Source organism: Pristiophorus japonicus, chromosome 32, assembly GCF_044704955.1.
Source record: "Pristiophorus japonicus isolate sPriJap1 chromosome 32, sPriJap1.hap1, whole genome shotgun sequence".
Classification (NCBI taxonomy): domain Eukaryota; kingdom Metazoa; phylum Chordata; class Chondrichthyes; family Pristiophoridae; genus Pristiophorus; species Pristiophorus japonicus.
The window spans coordinates 389,002-412,716 of NC_092008.1; the positions used below are offsets into that span (position 1 = coordinate 389,002).

The 23,715-nt window shown below is 53.0% G+C and overlaps 1 protein-coding gene across 1 annotated transcript in view; it reads right to left on the reverse strand.

Annotated features, from left to right (window-relative positions):
* Positions 1 to 1,911: 1,911 nt before the first annotated feature.
* LOC139240472 (neural cell adhesion molecule L1-like) overlaps positions 1,912 to 23,715 on the reverse strand; it is a 127,436-nt gene continuing 105,632 nt past the window's right edge. Inside the window, exon 10 of the mRNA XM_070869008.1 lies at positions 1,912 to 1,970. Within this exon, the coding sequence (XP_070725109.1) occupies positions 1,912 to 1,970 (59 nt within the window). The remainder of the gene's footprint in view (positions 1,971 to 23,715) is intronic.

Sequence of the window (23,715 nt, forward strand, 5' to 3'; positions counted from 1 at the left end):
GGGCAAACGAGCCAAAGGTGGGCAGAGGAAACTTTACAAGGGACCACCCTCAAAGCCTCCCTGATAAAGTGCAACATCCCCACCGACACCTGGGAGTCCCTGGGCCCAAAGACCAGTCCTCCCTAAGTGGAGGAAGTGCATCCGGGAGGGCGCTGAGCACCTCGAGTCTCGTCGCCGAGAGCGTGCAGAAAGCAAGCGCAGGCAGCGGAAGGAGCGTGCGGCAAACCAGTCCCACCCTCCCCTTCCCTCAACCACTGTCTGTCCCACTTGTGACAGGGACTGTGGCTCCCGTATTGGGCTGTTCAGCCACCTGAGGACTCACTTTAAGAGTGGAAGCAAGTCTTCCTCGATTTCGAGGGACTGCCTCTGATAATTAGCCAAAGGTTTAACAATCACACGACACATTACCAGTTCATCCACCGGGCTCACAACCACCTGCCCCATCGTGCATCTCCCAAACCCAACTGGCCGGGGTTTTATTGAGTCTTGCGAACATCATGTGACTGGCTAAGCCAATCGCAATTCAACCGCTCGACAAACCTGTGAGCATGTTCACCGGTACATACGTTATATCAAGCATTTCGCCATCGAGGCTGAGGTCTTTGGCGATGTTCCATAAGAACATCAGAAATAGGAGCAGGAGTCGGCCAATCGGCCCCTCGAGCCCGCTCCGCCATTTAATACGACCATGGCTGATCCGATCATGGACTCAGCTCCACTTCCCTGCCCGCCCCCTTATCGGTTAAGAAACTGTCTATCTCTGTCTTAAATATATTCAATGTCCCGGCTTCCACAGCTCTCTGAGGCAGCGAATTCCACAGATTTACAACCCTCTGAGAGAAGAAATTCCTCCTCATCTCAGTTTTAAATGGGCGGCCCCTTATTCTAAGACCATGCCCCCTAGTTCTAGTCTCCCCCATCAGTGGGAACATCCTCTCTGCATCCACCTTGTCCAGCCCCCTCATAATCTGACACGTTTCAATAAGATCACCTCTCATTCTTCTGAACTCCAATGAGTAGAGGCCCAACCTCCTCAACCTTTCCTCATAAGTCAACCCCCTCATCCCCGGGATCAACCGAGTGAACCTTCTCTGAACTGCCTCCAAAGCAAAGTATATCCTTTGGTAAATACGGAGACCAGAACTGCACGAATATCCTGCTAGATTTGAGGCGGGTTAGTGGTAGGTTGCCCCGAGTTGGCCTGGGTTGCCATGTCTTTCTGGTGTGGCGGCCGTAATTCTCTGCCGGCTGCGTATTCGCGGCGTAGGTGTGCCGGTGCGACGCTTGCCAGCTCGGGCAGCCAAGGCGCCGGGTGTCGATAAAACCGGACCGCTGGCAATTTCCAGAGCCGAATCCCACCCTGAGACACGACTGGGGACAAAGACATCCGACTAGGATTGCGGGAATGTCCGTCAGCGTCGGAAAACAGCGCAAGAGGCCCCAGCGGCCCGAAGACCCCACACGGACCCCCTAACCCCCTCCCACCGGTCTGCGCGCTGAGGGGGCAACGGGTTTCTGCCAAGCAAGGCACAGGGTTCGTTCTCATTGGAGCAGAGGAGGTTGAGAGGAGACCTCATTGAGGTGTGCAGAATATCGAGGGGCCCAGACAGAGTGGACAGACAGTAAGGGCCTGTTTCCATTGGGGAAGGGGTCTATTACGAGGGGGAGTAGTTTTAAGATGGTTGGTGGAAGGTAGGGAGGGGATTAGAGGGGGGAATGATGTTATGTATGCTAACTGGGTATGTTTACCTGCCACCAGAGGGCGCGATTGTCGGAGACCCAATGGCCACTGGCAGAAACGCCCAAGCCGTGTATATAATGTTGGCAGCCACGTTAAATCCTCACTTTGAGAATAAATAAACTGGATTGAGGTCATGCCTGAACTAGCTCACCGTACTTAGCCTCGCGGAGTTATTCGATTCTTAACAGCTTCTTTACGCAGAGGGTTGTGGGGATCTGGAGCTCGCTGCCTGGAAGAGTGGTGGATGCAGAAACCCTCACCACTTTTAAGAGATGGTTGGATGGGCCACTTAAAGTGCAGTAACCTGCAGGGTTACGGACCTAGAGCTGGTAATTGGGATTAGACTGGATGACCTTTTGTTGGACCGAGCAGATATAACGGTCAGTACTGCAGGGAATCGAATACGGCCAGGGGGATCTCCTGGTCTAGTGTCGATCGCCTGGATGGGTCGGAGAGGAATTTTCCCAGATTTTTTCTCTCCCTGAATTGGCCTGGGTTTTTATCTGGTTGTTGCCTCTCCCAGGAGATCACACGATTCCGGTTGGGGTGGAGTGTGGAATGTTTCAGTGTAAGGGGTGTCGCAGTTGTGTGAGGCGGACTGGTTGGGCCGGGTGCTCTTTGCCTTTCCGTCATTGTTCGTGGGTTTATATGTAACCTTCAGGGCTACTGACCGAGGGCCGTGCGGCTCTTTGTCGGCCGGGGCGGACACGATGGGCCGGAATGGCCTCCTCCTGCCCTGTAAATTTCTATGTTTCCATGAACACCATTGAATTCCTTGCCGACATAAGAAACGGGAGCAGGAGTCGGCCATTCGGCCCCTCGAGCCCGCTCCGCCATTTAATAAGATCGCGGCTGATCCGATCTTGGGCTCAGCTCCACTTCCCCGCCCGCCCCTTCACTCCCTTATCGCTCAAAAATCTGTCCATCTCCACCTTAAATATATTCAATGACCCAGCCCCCCACAGCTCTCTGGGGCAGAGAATTCCACAGATTCACCAGAAGAAATTCCTCCTCATCTCCGTCCTAAATGGGCGGCCCCTTATTCTGAGACTATGTGCCCCCTAGTTCTAGATTCCCCCACGAGGGGGAAACATCCTCTCTGCATCCACCCTGTCCAGCCCCCTCAGAATCTGATACCTTTCAATAAGATCACCTCTCATTCTTCTAAACTCCAATGGGTACAGGGCCCAACCTCCTCAACCTTTCCTCATAAGTCAACCCCCTCATCCCCGGAATCGACCGAGTGAACCTTCTCTGAACATGGCTCAGAGACATGGACCATGTACAGTAGACACCTCAAGTCGCTGGAGAAATACCACCAACGCTGTCTCCGCAAGATCCTGCAAATCCCCCGGGAGGACAGACGCAACAACGTTAGCGTCCTCGACCATGTCATGTATGTAGTTTTGGGATCACTAGCCACTCGATGCACGTGTGTGCAGCCCAAGCATATAAGGCCAGCCATTTTGTATATTGGTCACTTTGGGCCTTAATAAAGCAGAGCCGAGGTCATACCTCTTGGAGTTAAACGGTACTCAGTCTAACAGTTATTGCATACACGACAGACCAGGCCAACATCCCCAGCATCGAAGCACTGACCACACGCGACCAGCTCCGCTGGGCAGGGCCACATTGTCCGCATGTCCCAGACACGAGACTCCCAAAGCAAGCGCTCTACTCGGGAACTCCTTCACGGTCAAGCGAACCCAAGGTGGGCAGAGGAAACGTTACAATGCAAGTATACCCCTCCTTAGATACGGAGACCAGAACTGTACGCAGTACTCCAGGTGTGGCCTCACCTACGCCCTGTTCGACTGAGACTTTCGTTTCCACAGCAACCTGCTCCAATCATTGCCGATCGGGGAGCCGGAGGAGGAGAACAGATTGTGTCACAGATTGCGGGAGACAGCTTGGAATTTGGAGACTGTCTATTCAATCGGGCAGGAGCGGAGAAGAGAGTCCCTCGGGTCGATTCCGTCTGTTCCAGCCTCTTCTCCCGGATACAGCTCGGGCACAACTGCCGTGAACAAGCCCCGTGCTGTACTTGCCCTGGGAGTGTTTGTTGGGACAGTGTAGAGGGAGCTTTACTCTGTATCTAACCCCCTGTACCTGCCCTGGGAGTGTTTGATGGGACAGTGTAGAGGGAGCTTTACTCTGTATCTAACCCCCTGTACCTGCCCTGGGAGTGTTTGATGGGACAGTGTAGAGGGAGCTTTACTCTGTATCTAACCCCCTGTACCTGCCCTGGGAGTGTTTGATGGGGACAGTGTAGAGGGAGCTTTACTCTGTATCTAACCCCCTGTACCTGCCCTGGGAGTGTTTGATGGGACAGTGTAGAGAGAGCTTTACTCTGTATCTAACTCCCTGTACACGCCTTGGGAGTGTTTGATGGGACAGTGTAGAGGGAGCTTTACTCTGTATCTAACCCCCTGTACCTGCCCTGGGAGTGTTTGATGGGACAGTGTCGAGGGAGCTTTACTCTGTATCTTACCCCGTGCTGTACCTGCCCTGGGAGTGTTTGATGGGACAGTGTAGAGGGAGCTTTACTCTGTATCTAACCCCCTGTACCTGCCCTGGGAGTGTTTGATGGGACAGTGTAGAGGGAGCTTTACTCTGTATCTAACCCCCTTGTACCTGCCCTGGGAGTGTTTGATGGGACAGTGTAGAGGGAGCTTTACTCTGTATCTAACCCCCTGTACCTGCCCTGGGAGTGTTTGATGGGACAGTGTAGAGGGAGCTTTACTCTGTATCTAACCCCCTGTACCTGCCCTGGGAGTGTTTGATGGGACAGTGTAGAGGGAGCTTTACTCTGTATCTAACCCCCTGTACCTGCCCTGGGAGTGTTTGATGGGACAGTGTAGAGGGAGCTTTACTCTGTATCTAACCCCCTGTACCTGCCCTGGGAGTGTTTGATGGGACAGTGTCGAGGGAGCTTTACTCTGTATCTAACCCCCTGTACCTGCCCTGGGAGTGTTTGATGGGACAGTGTAGAGGGAGCTTTACTCTGTATCTAACCCCGTGCTGTACCTGCCCTGGGAGTGTTTGATGCGACAGTGTAGAGGGAGCTTTACTCTGGGTCTAACCCCCTGTACCTGCCCTGGGAGTGTTTGATGGGACAGTGTAAAGGGAGCTTTACTATGTATCTAACCCCGTGCTGTACCTGCCCTGGGAGTGTTTGATGGGACAGTGTAGAGGGAGCTTTGCTCTGTATCTAACCCCGTGCTGTACCTGCCCTGGGAGTGTTTGATGGGACAGTGTAGAGGGAGCTTTACTCTGTATCTAACCCCCTGTACCTGCCCTGGGAGTGTTTGATGTGACAGTCTAGAGGGAGCTTTACTCTGTATTTAACCCCCTGTACCTGCCCTGGGAGAGTTTGATGCGGACAGTGTAGAGGGAGCTTTACTCTGTATCTAACACCCTGTACCTGCCCTGGGAGAGTTTGATGCGGACAGTGTAGAGGGAGCTTTACTCTGTATCTAACCCCCTGTACCTGCCCTGGGAGTGTTTGATGGGACAGTGTAGAGGGAGCTTTACTCTGTATCTATCCCCCTCTACCTGCCCTGGGAGTGTTTGATGGGACAGTGTAGAGGGAGCTTTACTCTGTATCTAACCCCCCTGTACCTGCCCTGGGAGAGTTTGATGGGGACAGTGTAGAGGGAGCTTTACTCTGTATCTAACCCCCTGTACCTGCACTGGGAGTGTTTGATAGGGACAGGAAGGATTGGAACATTATCTGGAGAATTACTGCATCTCTGCATCGAGTTGCTCCCTGGCGAGCTCCATAACATTTATTGTCTCTTAACTCTAAATGATTTTCTCACAGTCTTCCTTTAACGTTTATCCTGACTGGACATTAAACCATAAATGCAACTGCAGGCGATGTTTCTCCATGCTGTGCAGTGTAAGTGTTTCAAATCTGACATTTACTTCGCCACATGCTCTTCCTCCAAACATTCGCTTAATGGATGCTTTCTGCAACATACGGATCCAAAACTCGGCTGTCCCCGTGTCCTAACTCACACCCAGTCCCACTCACCCATCACCCCCTGTGGTCACTGACCCCGTGTCCTAACACACACCCAGTCCCGCTCACCCATCACCCCCTGTGCTCACTGACCCCGTGTCCTAACTCACACCCAGTCCCACTCACCCATCACCCCCTGTGCTCACTGCCCCGTGTCCTAACTTGCACCCAGTCCCGCTCACCCATCACCCCCTGAACTCGCTGACCCCGTGTCCTAACTCACACCCAGTCCCACTCACCCATCACCCCCTGAACTCGCTGACCCCGTGTCCTAACTCGCACCCAGTCCTGCTCACCCATCACCCCCTGAACTCGCTGACCCCGTGTCCTAACTCACACCCAGTCCCGCTCACCCATCACCCCCTGTGCTCACTGACCCAGTGTCCTAACTCGCACCGTGTCCCACTTACCCATCACCCCTTGTGCTCACTGACCCAGTGTCCTAACTCGCATTGAGTCCCGCTCACCCATCACCCCCTGTGCTCACTCACCCCGTGTCCTAACTCGTATCGAGTCCCACTCACCCATCACCCCTTGTGCTCACTGACCCAGTGTCCTAACTCGCATTGAGTCCCACTCACCCATCACCCCCTGTGCTTTCTGACCCCGTGTCCTAACTCACACCCAGTCCCGCTTACCCATTACCCCCTGTGCTCACTGCCCCGTGTCCTAACTCACACCCAGTCCCACTCACCCATCACCCCGTGCTCGTTGACCCCGTGTCCTAACTCGCACCCAGTCCCACTCACCCATCACCCCCTGTGCTCACTGACCCCGTGTCCTAACTCGCACCGAGTCCCATTCACTCATCACCCCCTGTGCTCACTGACCCCGTGTCCTAACTCACACCGAGTGCCACTCACCCATCACCCCCTGTGCTCACTGCCCCGTGTCCTAACTCACACCCAGTCCCACTCACCCATCACCTACTGTGCTCGCTGCCCCCGTGTCCTAACTCGCACCCAGTACCGCTCACCCATCACCCCCTGTGCTCACTGACCCCGTGTCCTAACTCGCACCCAGTCCCGCTCACCCATCACCCCCTGTGCTCACTGACCCCGTGTCCTAACTCGCACCCAGTCCCGCTCACCCATCACCCCCTGTGCTCACTGACCCCGTGTCCTAACTCACACCCAGTCCCACTCACCCATCACCCCCTGTGCTCACTGACCCCGTGTCCTAACTCGCACCCAGTCCCACTCACCCATCACCCCCTGTGCTCACTGACCCCGTGTCCTAACTCACACCCAGTCCCACTCACCCATCACCCCCTGTGCTCACTGACCCCATGTCCTAACTCACACCCAGTCCCACTCACCCATCACCCCCTGTGCTCACTGACCCCGTGTCCTAACTCACACCCAGTCCCACTCACCCATCATCCCCTGTGTTCACTGACCCCGTGTCCTAACTCACACCCAGTCCCACTCACCCATCACCCCCTGTGCTCACTGTCCCCGTGTCCTAACTCACACCCAGTCCCACTCACCCATCACCCCCTGTGCTCGCTGAACTACATTGTCTCCCGGTTAAGCAACGCCTCGATTTCAGGGCTGGAGGAGGTTACAGAGATAGGGAGGGTGTAGGGGCTGGAGGAGGTTACAGAGATAGGGAGGGGTGTAGGGGCTGGAGGAGGTTACAGAGATAGGGAGGGGTGTAGGGGCTGGAGGGTGTTACAGAGATAGGGAGGGGTGTAGGAGCTGGAGGAGGTTACAGAGATAGGGAGGGGTGTAGGGGCTGGAGGGGGTTACAGAGATAGGGAGGGGTGTAGGGGCTGGAGTGGGTTATAGAGATAGGGAGGGGTGTAGGGAATGGAGGGGGTTACAGAGATAGGGAGGGGTGTATGGGCTGGAGGGTGTTACAGAGATAGGGAGGGGTGTAAGGGGCTGGAGGAGGTTACAGAGATAGGGAGGGGTGTAGGGGCTGGAGGGGGTTACAGAGATAGGGAGGGGAGTAAGGGCTGGAAGAGGTTACAGAGATAGGGAGGGGTGTAATGGCTGGAGGGGGTTACAGAGATAGGGAGGGGTGTAGGGGCTGGAGGGGGTTACAGAGATAGGGTGGGGTGTAGCGGCTGGAGGAGGTTACAGAGATAGGGAGGGGTGTAGGGGCTGCAGGAGGTTACAGAGATAGGGAGGGGTGTAGGGGCTGGAGGAGGTTACAGAGATAGGTAGGGGTGTAGGGGCTGGAGGAGGTTACAGAGATAGGGAGGGGTGTAGGGGCTGGAGGAGATTACAGAGATAGGGAGGGGTATAGGGGCTGGAGGAGGTTACAGAGATAGGGATGGGTGTAGGGGCTGGAGGAGGTTACAGAGATAGGGAGGGGTGTAGGGGCTGGAGGAGGTTACAGAGATAGGGAGGGGTGTAGGGGCTGGAGGGTGTTACAGAGATAGGGAGGGGTGTAAGGGGCTGGAGGAGGTTACAGAGATAGGGAGGGGTGTAGGGGCTGGAGGGGGTTACAGAGATAGGGAGGGGAGTAAGGGCTGGAAGAGGTTACAGAGATAGGGAGGGGTATAGGGGCTGGAGGAGGTTACAGAGATAGGGAGGGGTGTAGGGGCTGGAGGAGGTTACAGAGATAGGGAGGGGTGTAGGGGCTGGAGGAGGTTACAGAGATAGGAAGGGGTGTAGGGGCTGGAGGGGGTTACAGAGATAGGGAGGGGTGTAGGGGCTGGAGGAGGTTACAGAGATAGGAAGGGGTGTAGGGGCTGGAGGGGGCTACAGTGATAGGGAGGGGTGTAGGGGCTGCAGGGGGCTACAGAGATAGGGGGTGAGGAGTCCACAGAGCGATTTGAACACCCAGATTGAGAATTTTGAAATCAATGCGTTGTTCAACCGGGAGCCAATGTCGGTCAGCGAGCACAGGGGGTGATGGGTGAGCGGGACTGGGTGCGAGTTAGGACACGGGGCACAGGGGATGATGGGTGAGTGGGCCTGGGTGTGAGTTAGGACACGGGGCACAGGGGGTGATGGGTGAGCGGGCCTGGGTGCGAGTTAGGACACGGGGCACAGGGGGTGATGGGTGAGCGGGACTGGGTGCGAGTTAGGACACGGGGCACAGGGGGTGATGGGTGAGCGGGCCTGGGTGCGAGTTAGGACATGGGGGTGCAGCAGAGTTTTGGATGAGTTGATGGTTACGGAGGGTGGAAGGTTGGTGGCCGGGCGGGAGAGTGTTGGAACAGTCGAGTGCGGAGGGGGCAGGGGTTGAGGTTTTCAGCAGCGGATGAACTGAGGCAGGGGCAGAGTGCCTGGATGCTGCCCTGGGGAGCTGGTCAGACAATGTCAGATCCACGCGGGCTGTCACATTCTCGGGCGGGAGGTGCAATTAACCATGCACAACCGATGACGAGGTCCAACTCCGCCTCCAGTGCGCCAGTGCAGCCTTCGGCCGCCTGAGGAAAAGAGTGTTTGAAGACCAGGCCCTCAAATCCACCACCCAGCTCATGGTCTACAGGGCTGTAGTGATACCTGCCCTCCTGTATGGCTCAGAGACACGGACCGTGTATAGTAGGTACCTCACCCCCAGCTCATGGTCTACAGGGCTGTAGTGATACCCGCCCTCCTGTATGGCTCAGAGACATGGACCATGTACAGTAGGTATCTCACCCCCAGCTCATGGTCTACAGGGCTGTGGTGATACCCGCCCTCCTGTATGGCTCAGAGACATGGACCATGTACAGTAGGTACCTCACCCCCAGCTCATGGTCTACAGGGCTGTAGTGATACCTGCCCTCCTGTATGGCTCAGAGACACGGACCGTGTACAGTAGGTACCTCACCCCCAGCTCATGGTCTACAGGGCTGTAGTGATACCCGCCCTCCTGTATGGCTCAGAGACATGGACCATGTACAGTAGGTATCTCACCCCCAGCTCATGGTCTACAGGGCTGTAGTGATACCCGCCCTCCTGTATGGCTCAGAGACATGGACCATGTACAGTAGGTACCTCACCCCCAGCTCATGGTCTACAGGGCTGTAGTGATACCCGCCCTCCTGTATGGCTCAGAGACATGGACCATGTACAGTAGACACCTCAAGTCACTGGAGAAATACCACCAACGCTGTCTCCGCAAGATCCTGCAAATCCCCCGGGAGGACAGAAGCACCAACGTTAGCGTCCTCGACCAGGCCCAACATCCCCAGCATCGAAGCACTGACCACACTCGACCAGCTCCGCTGGGCAGGGCCACATTGTCCGCATGTCCCCCAGACACGAGACTCCCCAAAGCAAGCGCTCGACTCGGAACTCCTTCACGGGCAAACGGGCCAAAGGAGGGCAGAGGAAACGTTACAGGGGACCACCCTCAAAGCCCTCCCTGATAAAGTGCAACATCCCCACCGACACCTGGGAGTCCCTGGGCCCAAAGACCAGCTCAAAGCGGAGGAGGAGAGACTGGGAAGGCGCCGAACGCCTCGAGTCGCCTCGCCGGGAGCAGGCGGAAGCCAAGCACAGACAGCGGAAGGAGAGCACGGCAAACCCAGGCCCCCCCCACCCACCCGTCCCTCCGACCAGCATCTGCCCCAGACACCGCCTGTGACAGGGACTGTCGGTCCCTCATTGGGCTCATCAGTCAGCTGAGAACTGGTGTTAGTGTGGGAGCAGGTCATCCTGGACCCCGAGGGAAAGCCGGAGGGGAGAGAGCGAGAGTCGCACCCTGCAGGAATGGTTCAGTGAGGCATTGAGCACCTCTCCTCTCTCTTATGTTCTTCCCCCATCGCTCTCTCTCGCACACTCCCATTTCTTCCATTTCCTGGTCTCTCTCTCTCTCTTTTCCCCTTCTCTCTGTGTCCCTCTCCCTTGTTCTTGATCTTTCACATCCCCCTTCCCTTTTTCCTGCGACCGGCTCTCTGTCCCCTTTCACCTCTGTCTCTCCGTCTCTTAAACTCTCCGTCCATCTCATAGAAGCAGAGAAATTTACAGCGCGGGAGGAGGCCATTCGGCCCATCGAGTCCGCCTCGCGCCGGCCGACCAAGAGCCATCCCGGCCTAATCCCACTTTCCCGCTCTGGGTCCGTAGCCCTGTGGGTTACGGCACTTCGAGCACACGTCCAAATGTGGTGAGGGTTTCTGCCTCTACCCCCCTTTCAGGCACTGAGTTCCCCCCCAGACCCCCACCACCCTCTGGGTGAAGACATTTCCCCTCAAATCCCCTCGAAACCTCCCCCCCGAATTACTTTCAATCTCTGCCCCCTGGTTGTTGACCCCTCTGCCCAGGGAAACCGGTCCGTCCTATCCACTCTATCCAGGCCCCTCATCATTTTATACACCTCAATCAGGTCTCCCCTCAGCCTCCTCTGTTCCAAAGAAAACAACCCCAGCCTCTCCAATCTTCCCTCATCACTAAAATTCTCCAGTCCCGGCAACATCCTGGTAAATCTCCTCTGTACCATCTCTAGTGCAACATCCTGGTAAATCTCCTCTGTACCCTCTTCAGTGCAACATCCTGGTAAATCTCCTCTGTACCCTCTCTAGTGCAACATCCTGGTAAATCTCCTCTGTACCCTCTCCAGTGCAACATCCTGGTAAATCTCCTCTGCACCCTCTCCAGTGCAACATCCTGGTAAATCTCCTCTGCACCCTCTCCAGTGCAACATCCTGGTAAATCTCCTCTGTACCCTCTCCAGTGCAACATCCTGGTAAATCTCCTCTCTACCCTCTCCAGTGCAACATCCTGGCAAATCTCCTCTGCACCCTCTCTAGTGCAACACCGTGGTAAATCTCCTCTGCACCCTCTCTAGTGCAACACCCTGGGAAATCTCCTCTGCACCCTCTCCAGTGTAACATCCTGGTAAATCTCCTCTGTACCCTCTCCAGTGCAACATCCTAGTAAATCTCCTCTGTACCCTCTCCAGTGCAACATCCTGGTAAATCTCCTCTGTACCCTCTCCAGTGCAACATCCTGGTAAACCTGCTCTGTACCCTCTCTAGTGCAACATCCTGGTAAATCTCCTCTGTACCCTCTCCAGTGCAACATCCTGGTAAATCTCCTCTGTACCCTCTCCAGTGCAACATCCTGGTAAATCTCCTCTGCACCCTCTCCAGTGCAACATCCTGGTAAATCTCCTCTGTACCCTCTCTAGTGCAACATCCTGGTAAATCTCCTCTGTACCCTCTCCAGTGCAACATCCTGGTAAATCTCCTCTGCACCCTCTCCAGTGCAACATCCTGGTAAATCTCCTCTGTACCCTCTCCAGTGCAACATCCTGGTAAATCTCCTCTGTATCCTCTCCAGTGCAACATCCTGGTAAATCTCCTCTGTACCCTCCCCAGTGCAACATCCTGGTAAATCTCCTCTGCACCCTCTCTAGTGCAACATCCTGGTAAATCTCCTCTGTACCCTCTCCAGTGCAACATCGTGGTAAATCTCCTCTGCACCCTCTCTCATGCAACATCCTGGTAAATCTCCTCTGTACCCTCTCTAGTGCTACATCCTGGTAAATCTCCTCTGTACCCTCTCTAGTGCAACATCCTGGTAAATCTCCTCTGTACCCTCTCCAGTGCAACATCCTGGTAAATCTCCTCTGTACCCTCTCGAGTGCAACATCCTGGTAAATCTCCTCTGTACCCTTTCCAGTGCAACATCCTGGTAAATCTCCTCTGTAACCTCTCTAGTGCAACATCCTGGTAAATCTGCTCTGTACCCTCTCCAGTGCAACATCCTGGTAAATCTCCTCTGCACCCTCTCCAGTGAAACATCCTGGTAAATCTCCTCTGTACCCTCTCCAGTGCAACATCCTGGGAAATCTCCTCTGCACCCTCTCCAGTGCAACATCCTGGTAAATCTCCTCTGTACCCTCTCCAGTGCAACATCCTGGTAAATCTCCTCTGTACCCTCTCCAGTGCAACATCCTGGTAAATCTCCTCTGCACCCTCTCCAGTGCAACACCGTGGTAAATCTCCTCTGCACCCTCTCTAGTGCAACACCCTGGGAAATCTCCTCTGCACCCTCTCCAGTGCCACATCCTGGTAAATCTCCTCTGTACCCTCTCCAGTGCAACATCCTGGTAAATCTCCTCTGTACCCTCTCCAGTGCAACATCCTGGTAAATCTCCTCTGTACCCTCTCCAGTGCAACATCCTGGTAAATCTCCTCTGTACCCTCTCCAGTGCAACATCCTGGTAAATCTCCTCTGTACCCCCTCCAGTGCGACATCCTGGTAAATCTCCTCTGTACCCTCTCCAGTGCAACATCCTGGTAAATCTCCTCTGTACCCTCTCTAGTGCAACATCCTGGTAAATCTGCTCTGTACCCTCTCCAGTGCAACATCCTGGTAAATCTCCTCTGCACCCTCTCCAGTGAAACATCCTGGTAAATCTCCTCTGTACCCTCTCCAGTGCAACATCCTGGGAAATCTCCTCTGCACCCTCTCCAGTGCAACATCCTGGTAAATCTCCTCTGTACCCTCTCCAGTGCAACATCCTGGTAAATATCCTCTGTACCCTCTCCAGTGCAACATCCTGGTAAATCTCCTCTGCACCCTCTCTAGTGCAACACCGTGGTAAATCTCCTCTGCACCCTCTCTAGTGCAACACCCTGGGAAATCTCCTCTGCACCCTCTCCAGTGTAACATCCTGGTAAATCTCCTCTGTACCCTCTCCAGTGCAACATCCTGGTAAATCTCCTCTGTACCCTCTCCAGTGCAACATCCTGGTAAATCTCCTCTGTACCCTCTCCAGTGCCACATCCTGGTAAATCTCCTCTGTACCCTCTCTAGTGCGACATCCTGGTAAATCTCCTCTGTACCCTCTCTAGTGCAACATCCTGATAAATCTCCTTTGCACCCCCTCCAGTGCAACATCCTGGTAAATCTCCTCTGTACCCTCTCGAGTGCAACATCCTGGTAAATCTCCTCTGTACCATCTCCAGTGCAACATCCTGGTAAATCTCCTCTGTACCCTCTCCAGTGCAACATCCTGCTAAATCTCCTCTGCACCGTCTCTAGTGCAACACCCTGGGAAATCTCCTCTGCACCCTCTCCAGTGTAACATCCTGGTAAATCTCCTCTGTACCCTCTCCAGTGCAACATCCTGGTAAATCTCCTCTGTACCCTCTCCAGTGCAACATCCTGGTAAATCTCCTCTGTACCCTCTCCAGTGCAACATCCTGGTAAATCTCCTCTGTACCCTCTCCAGTGCCACATCCTGGTAAATCTCCTCTGTACCCTCTCTAGTGCGACATCCTGGTAAATCTCCTCTGTACCCTCTCTAGTGCAACATCCTGATAAATCTCCTCTGCACCCCCTCCAGTGCAACATCCTGGTAAATCTCCTCTGTACCCTCTCGAGTGCAACATCCTGGTAAATCTCCTCTGTACCCTCTCCAGTGCAACATCCTGGTAAATCTCCTCTGTACCCTCTCCAGTGCAACATCCTGGTAAATCTCCTCTGCACCCTCTCTAGTGCAACACCCTGGGAAATCTCCTCTGCACCCTCTCCAGTGTAACATCCAGGTAAATCTCCTCTGTACCCTCTCCAGTGCAACATCCTGGTAAATCTCCTCTGTACCCTCTCCAGTGCAACATCCTGGTAAATCTCCTCTGTACCCTCTCCAGTGCAACATCCTGGTAAATCTCCTCTGTACCCTCTCCAGTGCAACATCCTGGTAAATCTCCTCTGTACCCCCTCTAGTGCGACATCCTGGTAAATCTCCTCTGTACCCTCTCTAGTGCAACATCCTGGTAAATCTCCTCTGCACCCTCTCCAGTGCAACATCCTGGTAAATCTCCTCTGTACCCTCTCTAGTGCAACATCCTGGTAGATCTCCTCTGTACCCTCTCCAGTGCAACATCCTGGTAAATCTCCTCTGCACCCTCTCCAGTGCAACATCCTGGTAAATCTCCTCTGTACCCTCTCTAGTGCAACATCCTGGGAAATCTCCTCTGTATCCTCTCCAGTGCAACATCCTGGTAAATCTCCTCTGTACTGTCTCCAGTGCAACATCCTGGTAAATCTCCTCTGTACCCTCTCCAGTGCAACATCGTGGTAAATCTCCTCTGCACCCTCTCTCATGCAACATCCTGGTAAATCTCCTCTGTACCCTCTCTAGTGCTACATCCTGGTAAATCTCCTCTGTACCCTCTCTAGTGCAACATCCTGGTAAATCTCCTCTGTACCCTCTCCAGTGCAACATCCTGGTAAATCTCCTCTGTACCCTCTCGAGTGCAACATCCTGGTAAATCTCCTCTGTACCCTTTCCAGTGCAACATCCTGGTAAATCTCCTCTGTAACCTCTCTAGTGCAACATCCTGGTAAATCTGCTCTGTACCCTCTCCAGTGCAACATCCTGGTAAATCTCCTCTGCACCCTCTCCAGTGAAACATCCTGGTAAATCTCCTCTGTACCCTCTCCAGTGCAACATCCTGGGAAATCTCCTCTGCACCCTCTCCAGTGCAACATCCTGGTAAATCTCCTCTGTACCCTCTCCAGTGCAACATCCTGGTAAATCTCCTCTGTACCCTCTCCAGTGCAACATCCTGGTAAATCTCCTCTGCACCCTCTCCAGTGCAACACCGTGGTAAATCTCCTCTGCACCCTCTCTAGTGCAACACCCTGGGAAATCTCCTCTGCACCCTCTCCAGTGCCACATCCTGGTAAATCTCCTCTGTACCCTCTCCAGTGCAACATCCTGGTAAATCTCCTCTGTACCCTCTCCAGTGCAACATCCTGGTAAATCTCCTCTGTACCCTCTCCAGTGCAACATCCTGGTAAATCTCCTCTGTACCCTCTCCAGTGCAACATCCTGGTAAATCTCCTCTGTACCCCCTCCAGTGCGACATCCTGGTAAATCTCCTCTGTACCCTCTCCAGTGCAACATCCTGGTAAATCTCCTCTGTACCCTCTCTAGTGCAACATCCTGGTAAATCTGCTCTGTACCCTCTCCAGTGCAACATCCTGGTAAATCTCCTCTGCACCCTCTCCAGTGAAACATCCTGGTAAATCTCCTCTGTACCCTCTCCAGTGCAACATCCTGGGAAATCTCCTCTGCACCCTCTCCAGTGCAACATCCTGGTAAATCTCCTCTGTACCCTCTCCAGTGCAACATCCTGGTAAATATCCTCTGTACCCTCTCCAGTGCAACATCCTGGTAAATCTCCTCTGCACCCTCTCTAGTGCAACACCGTGGTAAATCTCCTCTGCACCCTCTCTAGTGCAACACCCTGGGAAATCTCCTCTGCACCCTCTCCAGTGTAACATCCTGGTAAATCTCCTCTGTACCCTCTCCAGTGCAACATCCTGGTAAATCTCCTCTGTACCCTCTCCAGTGCAACATCCTGGTAAATCTCCTCTGTACCCTCTCCAGTGCCACATCCTGGTAAATCTCCTCTGTACCCTCTCTAGTGCGACATCCTGGTAAATCTCCTCTGTACCCTCTCTAGTGCAACATCCTGATAAATCTCCTTTGCACCCCCTCCAGTGCAACATCCTGGTAAATCTCCTCTGTACCCTCTCGAGTGCAACATCCTGGTAAATCTCCTCTGTACCATCTCCAGTGCAACATCCTGGTAAATCTCCTCTGTACCCTCTCCAGTGCAACATCCTGCTAAATCTCCTCTGCACCGTCTCTAGTGCAACACCCTGGGAAATCTCCTCTGCACCCTCTCCAGTGTAACATCCTGGTAAATCTCCTCTGTACCCTCTCCAGTGCAACATCCTGGTAAATCTCCTCTGTACCCTCTCCAGTGCAACATCCTGGTAAATCTCCTCTGTACCCTCTCCAGTGCAACATCCTGGTAAATCTCCTCTGTACCCTCTCCAGTGCCACATCCTGGTAAATCTCCTCTGTACCCTCTCTAGTGCGACATCCTGGTAAATCTCCTCTGTACCCTCTCTAGTGCAACATCCTGATAAATCTCCTCTGCACCCCCTCCAGTGCAACATCCTGGTAAATCTCCTCTGTACCCTCTCGAGTGCAACATCCTGGTAAATCTCCTCTGTACCCTCTCCAGTGCAACATCCTGGTAAATCTCCTCTGTACCCTCTCCAGTGCAACATCCTGGTAAATCTCCTCTGCACCCTCTCTAGTGCAACACCCTGGGAAATCTCCTCTGCACCCTCTCCAGTGTAACATCCAGGTAAATCTCCTCTGTACCCTCTCCAGTGCAACATCCTGGTAAATCTCCTCTGTACCCTCTCCAGTGCAACATCCTGGTAAATCTCCTCTGTACCCTCTCCAGTGCAACATCCTGGTAAATCTCCTCTGTACCCTCTCCAGTGCAACATCCTGGTAAATCTCCTCTGTACCCCCTCTAGTGCGACATCCTGGTAAATCTCCTCTGTACCCTCTCTAGTGCAACATCCTGGTAAATCTCCTCTGCACCCTCTCCAGTGCAACATCCTGGTAAATCTCCTCTGTACCCTCTCTAGTGCAACATCCTGGTAGATCTCCTCTGTACCCTCTCCAGTGCAACATCCTGGTAAATCTCCTCTGCACCCTCTCCAGTGCAACATCCTGGTAAATCTCCTCTGTACCCTCTCTAGTGCAACATCCTGGGAAATCTCCTCTGTATCCTCTCCAGTGCAACATCCTGGTAAATCTCCTCTGTACTGTCTCCAGTGCAACATCCTGGTCAATCTCCTCTGCACCCTCACTAGTGCAACACCCTGATAAATCTCCTCTGCACCCTCTCTAGTGCAACACCCTGGGAAATCTCCTCTGCACCCTCTCCGGTGTAACATCCTGGTAAATCTCCTCTGTACCCTCTCCAGTGCAACATCCTGGTAAATCTCCTCTGTACCCTCTCCAGTGCAACATCCTGGTAAATCTCCTCTGTACCCTCTCCAGTGCAACACCCTGGTAAATCTCCTATGTACCCTCTCTAGTGCAACATCCTGGTAAATCTCCTCTTTACCCTCTCCAGTGCAACATCCTGGTAAATCTCCTCTGTACCCTCTCTAGTGCAACATCCTGGTAAATCTCCTCTGTACCCTCTCCAGTGCAACATCCTGGTAAATCTCCTCTGTACCCTCTCTGGTGCAACATCCTGGTAAATCTCCTCTGTACCCTCTCCAGTGCAAAATCCTGGTAAATCTCCTCTGCACCCTCTCCAGTGCAACATCCTGGTAAATCTCCTCTGTTCCCTCTCCAGTGCAACATCCTGGTAAATCTCCTCTGCACCCTCTCCAGTGCAACATCCTGGTAAATCTCCTCTGTACCCTCTCTAGTGCAACATCCTGGTAAATCTCCTCTGTACCCACTCCAGTGCAACATCCTGGTAAATCTCCTCTGCACCCTCTCCAGTGCAACATCCTGGTAAATCTCCTCTGCACCCTCTCCAGTGCAACATCCTGGAAAATGTCCTCTGTACCCTCTCTAGTGCAACATCCTGGTAAATCTCCTCTGTACCCTCTCCAGTGCAACACCCTGGTAAATCTCCTCTGTACCCTCTCTAGTGCGACATCCTGGTAAATCTCCTCTGTATCCTCTCTAGTGCAACATCCTGGTAAATCTCCTCTGCACCCTCTCCAGTGCAACATCCTGGTAAATCTCCTCTGTACCCTCTCTAGTGCAACATCCTGGTAAATCTCCTCTGTACCCTCTCCAGTGCAACATCCTGGTAAATCTCATCTGTACGCTCTCCAGTGCAACATCCTTGTAAATCTCCTCTGCACCCTCTCTAGTGCAACACCCTGGTAAATCTCCTCTGCACCCTCTCTAGTGCAACACCCTGGGAAATCTCCTCTGCACCCTCTCCAGTGCAACATCCTGGTAAATCTCCTCTGTACCCTCTCTCGTACAACATCCTGGTAAATCTCCTCTGTACCCTCTCCAGTGCAACATCCTGGTAAATCTCCTCTGCACCCTCTCCAGTGCAACATCCTGGTAAATCTCCTCTGTACCCTCTCCAGTGCAACATCCTGGTAAATCTCCTCTGCACCCTCTCCAGTGCAACATCCTGGTAAATCTCCTCTGTACGCTCTCTCGTGCAACATCCTGGTAAATCTCCTCTGTATCCTCTCCAGTGCAACATCCTGGTAAATCTCCTCTGCACCCTCTCCAGTGCAACATCCTGGTAAATCTCCTCTGTACGCTCTCTCGTGCAACATCCTGGTAAATCTCCTCTGTATCCTCTCCAGTGCAACATCCTGGTAAATCTCCTCTGCACCCTCTCTAGTGCAACATCCTGGTAAATCTCCTCTGTACCCCCTCCAGTGCAACATCCTGGTAAATCTCCTCTGTACCCTCTCAGGTGCAACATCCTGGTAAATCTCCTCTGTACCCTCTCTAGTGCAACATCCTGGTAAATCTCCTCTGTACCCTCTCTAGTGCAACATCGTGGTAAATCTCCTCTGTACTCTCTCTAGTGCAACATCCTGGTAAATCTCCTCTGTACCCTCTCCAGTGCAACATCCTGGTAAATCTCCTCTGCACCCTCTCCAGTGCAACATCCTGGTAAATCTCCTCTGTTCCCTCTCCAGTGCAACATCCTGGTAAATCTCCTCTGCACCCTCTCCAGTGCAACATCCTGGTAAATCTCCTCTGTACCCTCTCTAGTGCAACATCCTGGTAAATCTCCTCTGTACCCTCTCCAGTGCAACATCCTGGTAAATCTCCTCTGCACCCTCTCCAGTGCAACATCCTGGTAAATCTCCTCTGCACCCTCTCCAGTGCAACATCCTGGTAAATCTCCTCTGTACCCTCTCAAGTGCAACATCCTGGTAAATCTCCTCTGTACCCTCTCCAGTGCAACATCCTGGCAAATCTCCTCTGCATCCTCTCTAGTGCAACACCGTGGTAAATCTCCTCTGCACCCTCTCTAGTGCAACACCCTGGGAAATCTCCTCTGCACCCTCTCCAGTGTAACATCCTGGTAAATCTCCTCTGTACCCTCTCCAGTGCAACATCCTGGTAAATATCCTCTGTACCCTCTCCAGTGCAACATCCTGGTAAATCTCCTCTGTACCCTCTCCAGTGCAACATCCTGGTAAACCTGCTCTGTACCCTCTCTAGTGCAACATCCTGGTAAATCTCCTCTGTACCCTCCCCAGTGCAACATCCTGGTAAATCTCCTCTGTACCCTCTCCAGTGCAACATCCTGGTAAATCTCCTCTGCACCCTCTCTAGTGCAACACCCTGGTAAATCTCCTCTGCACCCTCTCTAGTGCAACACCCTGGGAAATCTCCTCTGCACCCTCTCCAGTGTAACATCCTGGTAAATCTCCTCTGTACCCTCTCCAGTGCAACATCCTGGTAAATCTCCTCTGTACCCTCTCCAGTGCAACATCCTGGTAAATCTCCTCTGTACCCTCTCCAGTGCAACATCCTGGTAAATCTCCTCTGCACCCTCTCCAGTGCAACATCCTGGTAAATGTCCTCTGTACCCTCTCTAGTGCGACATCCTGGTAAATCTCCTCTGTACCCTCTCTAGTGCAACATCCTGGTAAATCTCCTCTGCACCCTCTCCAGTGCAACATCCTGGTAAATCTCCTCTGTACCCTCTCTAGTGCAACATCCTGGTAAATCTCCTCTGTTCCCTCTCCAGTGCAACATCCTGGTAAATCTCCTCTGCACCCTCTCCAGTGCAACATCCTGGTAAATCTCCTCTGTATCCTCTCCAGTGCAACATCCTGGTAAATCTCCTCTGTACCCTCTCCAGTGCAACATCCTGGTAAATCTCCTCTGCACCCTCTCTAGTGCAACACCCTGGTAAATCTCCTCTGCACCCTCTCTAGTGCAACATCCTGGTAAATCTCCTCTGTACCCTCTCTCGTGCTACATCCTGGTAAATCTCCTCTGTACCCTCTCTAGTGCAACATCCTGGTAAATCTCCTCTGTACCCTCTCCAGTGCAACATCCTGGTAAATCTCCTCTGTACCCTCTCGAGTGCAACATCCTGGTAAATCTCCTCTGTACCCTTTCCAGTGCAACATCCTGGTAAATCTCCTCTGTACCCTCTCTAGTGCAACATCCTGGTAAATCTGCTCTGTACCCTCTCCAGTGCAACATCCTGGTAAATCTCCTCTGCACCCTCTCCAGTGAAACATCCTGGTAAATCTCCTCTGTACCCTCTCCAGTGCAACATCCTGGGAAATCTCCTCTGCACCCTCTCCAGTGCAACATCCTGGTAAATCTCCTCTGCACCCTCTCCAGTGCAACATCCTGGTAAATCTCCTCTGTACGCTCTCTCGTGCAACATCCTGGTAAATCTCCTCTGCATCCTCTCCAGTGCAACATCCTGGTAAATCTCCTCTGCACCCTCTCCAGTGCAACATCCTGGGAAATCTCCTCTGCACCCTCTCCAGTGCAACATCCTGGTAAATCTCCTCTGCACCCTCTCCAGTGCAACATACTGGTAAATCTCCTCTGTACGCTCTCTCGTGCAACATCCTGGTAAATCTCCTCTGTATCCTCTCCAGTGCAACATCCTGGTAAATCTCCTCTGCACCCTCTCTAGTGCAACATCCTGGTAAATCTCCTCTGTACCCCCTCCAGTGCAACATCCTGGTAAATCTCCTCTGTACCCTCTCAGGTGCAACATCCTGGTAAATCTCCTCTGTACCCTCTCTAGTGCAACATCCTGGTAAATCTCCTCTGTACCCTCTCTAGTGCAACATCCTGGTAAATCTCCTCTGTACCCTCTCCAGTGCAACATCCTGGTAAATCTCCTCTGCACCCTCTCCAGTGCAACATCCTGGTAAATCTCCTCTGTTCCCTCTCCAGTGCAACATCCTGGTAAATCTCCTCTGCACCCTCTCCAGTGCAACATCCTGGTAAATCTCCTCTGTACCCTCTCTAGTGCAACATCCTGGTAAATCTCCTCTGTACCCTCTCCAGTGCAACATCCTGGTAAATCTCCTCTGCACCCTCTCCAGTGCAACATCCTGGTAAATCTCCTCTGCACCCTCTCCAGTGCAACATCCTGGTAAATCTCCTCTGTACCCTCTCCAGTGCAACATCCTGGTAAATATCCTCTGTACCCTCTCCAGTGCAACATCCTGGTAAATCTCCTCTGTACCCTCTCCAGTGCAACATCCTGGTAAACCTGCTCTGTACCCTCTCTAGTGCAACATCCTGGTAAATCTCCTCTGTACCCTCCCCAGTGCAACATCCTGGTAAATCTCCTCTGTACCCTCTCCAGTGCAACATCCTGGTAAATCTCCTCTGCACCCTCTCTAGTGCAACACCCTGGTAAATCTCCTCTGCACCCTCTCTAGTGCAACACCCTGGGAAATCTCCTCTGCACCCTCTCCAGTGTAACATCCTGGTAAATCTCCTCTGTACCCTCTCCAGTGCAACATCCTGGTAAATCTCCTCTGTACCCTCTCCAGTGCAACATCCTGGTAAATCTCCTCTGCACCCTCTCTAGTGCAACACCCTGATAAATCTCCTCTGCACCCTCTCTAGTGCAACACCCTGGGAAATCTCCTCTGCACCCTCTCCAGTGTAACATCCTGGTAAATCTCCTCTGTACCCTCTCCAGTGCAACATCCTGGTAAATCTCCTCTGCACCCTCTCCAGTGCAACATCCTGGTAAATCTCCTCTGTACCCTCTCTAGTGCAACATCCTGGTAAATCTCCTCTGTTCCCTCTCCAGTGCAACATCCTGGTAAATCTCCTCTGCACCCTCTCCAGTGCAACATCCTGGTAAATCTCCTCTGTATCCTCTCCAGTGCAACATCCTGGTAAATCTCCTCTGTACCCTCTCCAGTGCAACATCCTGGTAAATCTCCTCTGCACCCTCTCCAGTGCAACATCCTGGTAAATCTCCTCTGTACCCTCTCCAGTGCAACATCCTGGTAAATCTCCTCTGTACCCCCTCTAGTGCGACATCCTGGTAAATCTCCTCTGTACCCTCTCTAGTGCAACATCCTGGTAAATCTCCTCTGCACCCTCTCCAGTGCAACATCCTGGTAAATCTCCTCTGTACCCTCTCTAGTGCAACATCCTGGTAGATCTCCTCTGTACCCTCTCCAGTGCAACATCCTGGTAAATCTCCTCTGCACCCTCTCCAGTGCAACATCCTGGTAAATCTCCTCTGTACCCTCTCTAGTGCAACATCCTGGGAAATCTCCTCTGTATCCTCTCCAGTGCAACATCCTGGTAAATCTCCTCTGTACCCTCTCCAGTGCAACATCCTGGTAAATCTCCTCTGCACCCTCTCTAGTGCAACACCCTGATAAATCTCCTCTGCACCCTCTCTAGTGCAACACCCTGGGAAATCTCCTCTGCACCCTCTCCGGTGTAACATCCTGGTAAATCTCCTCTGTACCCTCTCCAGTGCAACATCCTGGTAAATCTCCTCTGTACCCTCTCAGGTGCAACATCCTGGTAAATCTCCTCTGTACCCTCTCCAGTGCAACACCCTGGTAAATCTCCTCTGTACCCTCTCTAGTGCAACATCCTGGTAAATCTCCTCTGTACCCTCTCCAGTGCAACATCCTGGTAAATCTCCTCTGCACCCTCTCTAGTGCAACACCCTGGTAAATCTCCTCTGCACCCTCTCTAGTGCAACACCCTGGTAAATCTCCTCTGTACCCTCTCTAGTGCAACATCGTGGTAAATCTCCTCTGCACCCTCTCTCATGCAACATCCTGGTAAATCTCCTCTGTACCCTCTCTAGTGCTACATCCTGGTAAATCTCCTCTGCACCCTCTCTAGTGCAACACCGTGGTAAATCTCCTCTGCACCCTCTCTAGTGCAACACCCTGGGAAATCTCCTCTGCACCCTCTCCAGTGTAACATCCTGGTAAATCTCCTCTGTACCCTCTCCAGTGCAACATCCTGGTAAATATCCTCTGTACCCTCTCCAGTGCAACATCCTGGTAAATCTCCTCTGTACCCTCTCCAGTGCAACATCCTGGTAAACCTGCTCTGTACCCTCTCTAGTGCAACATCCTGGTAAATCTCCTCTGTACCCTCCCCAGTGCAACATCCTGGTAAATCTCCTCTGTACCCTCTCCAGTGCAACATCCTGGTAAATCTCCTCTGCACCCTCTCTAGTGCAACACCCTGGTAAATCTCC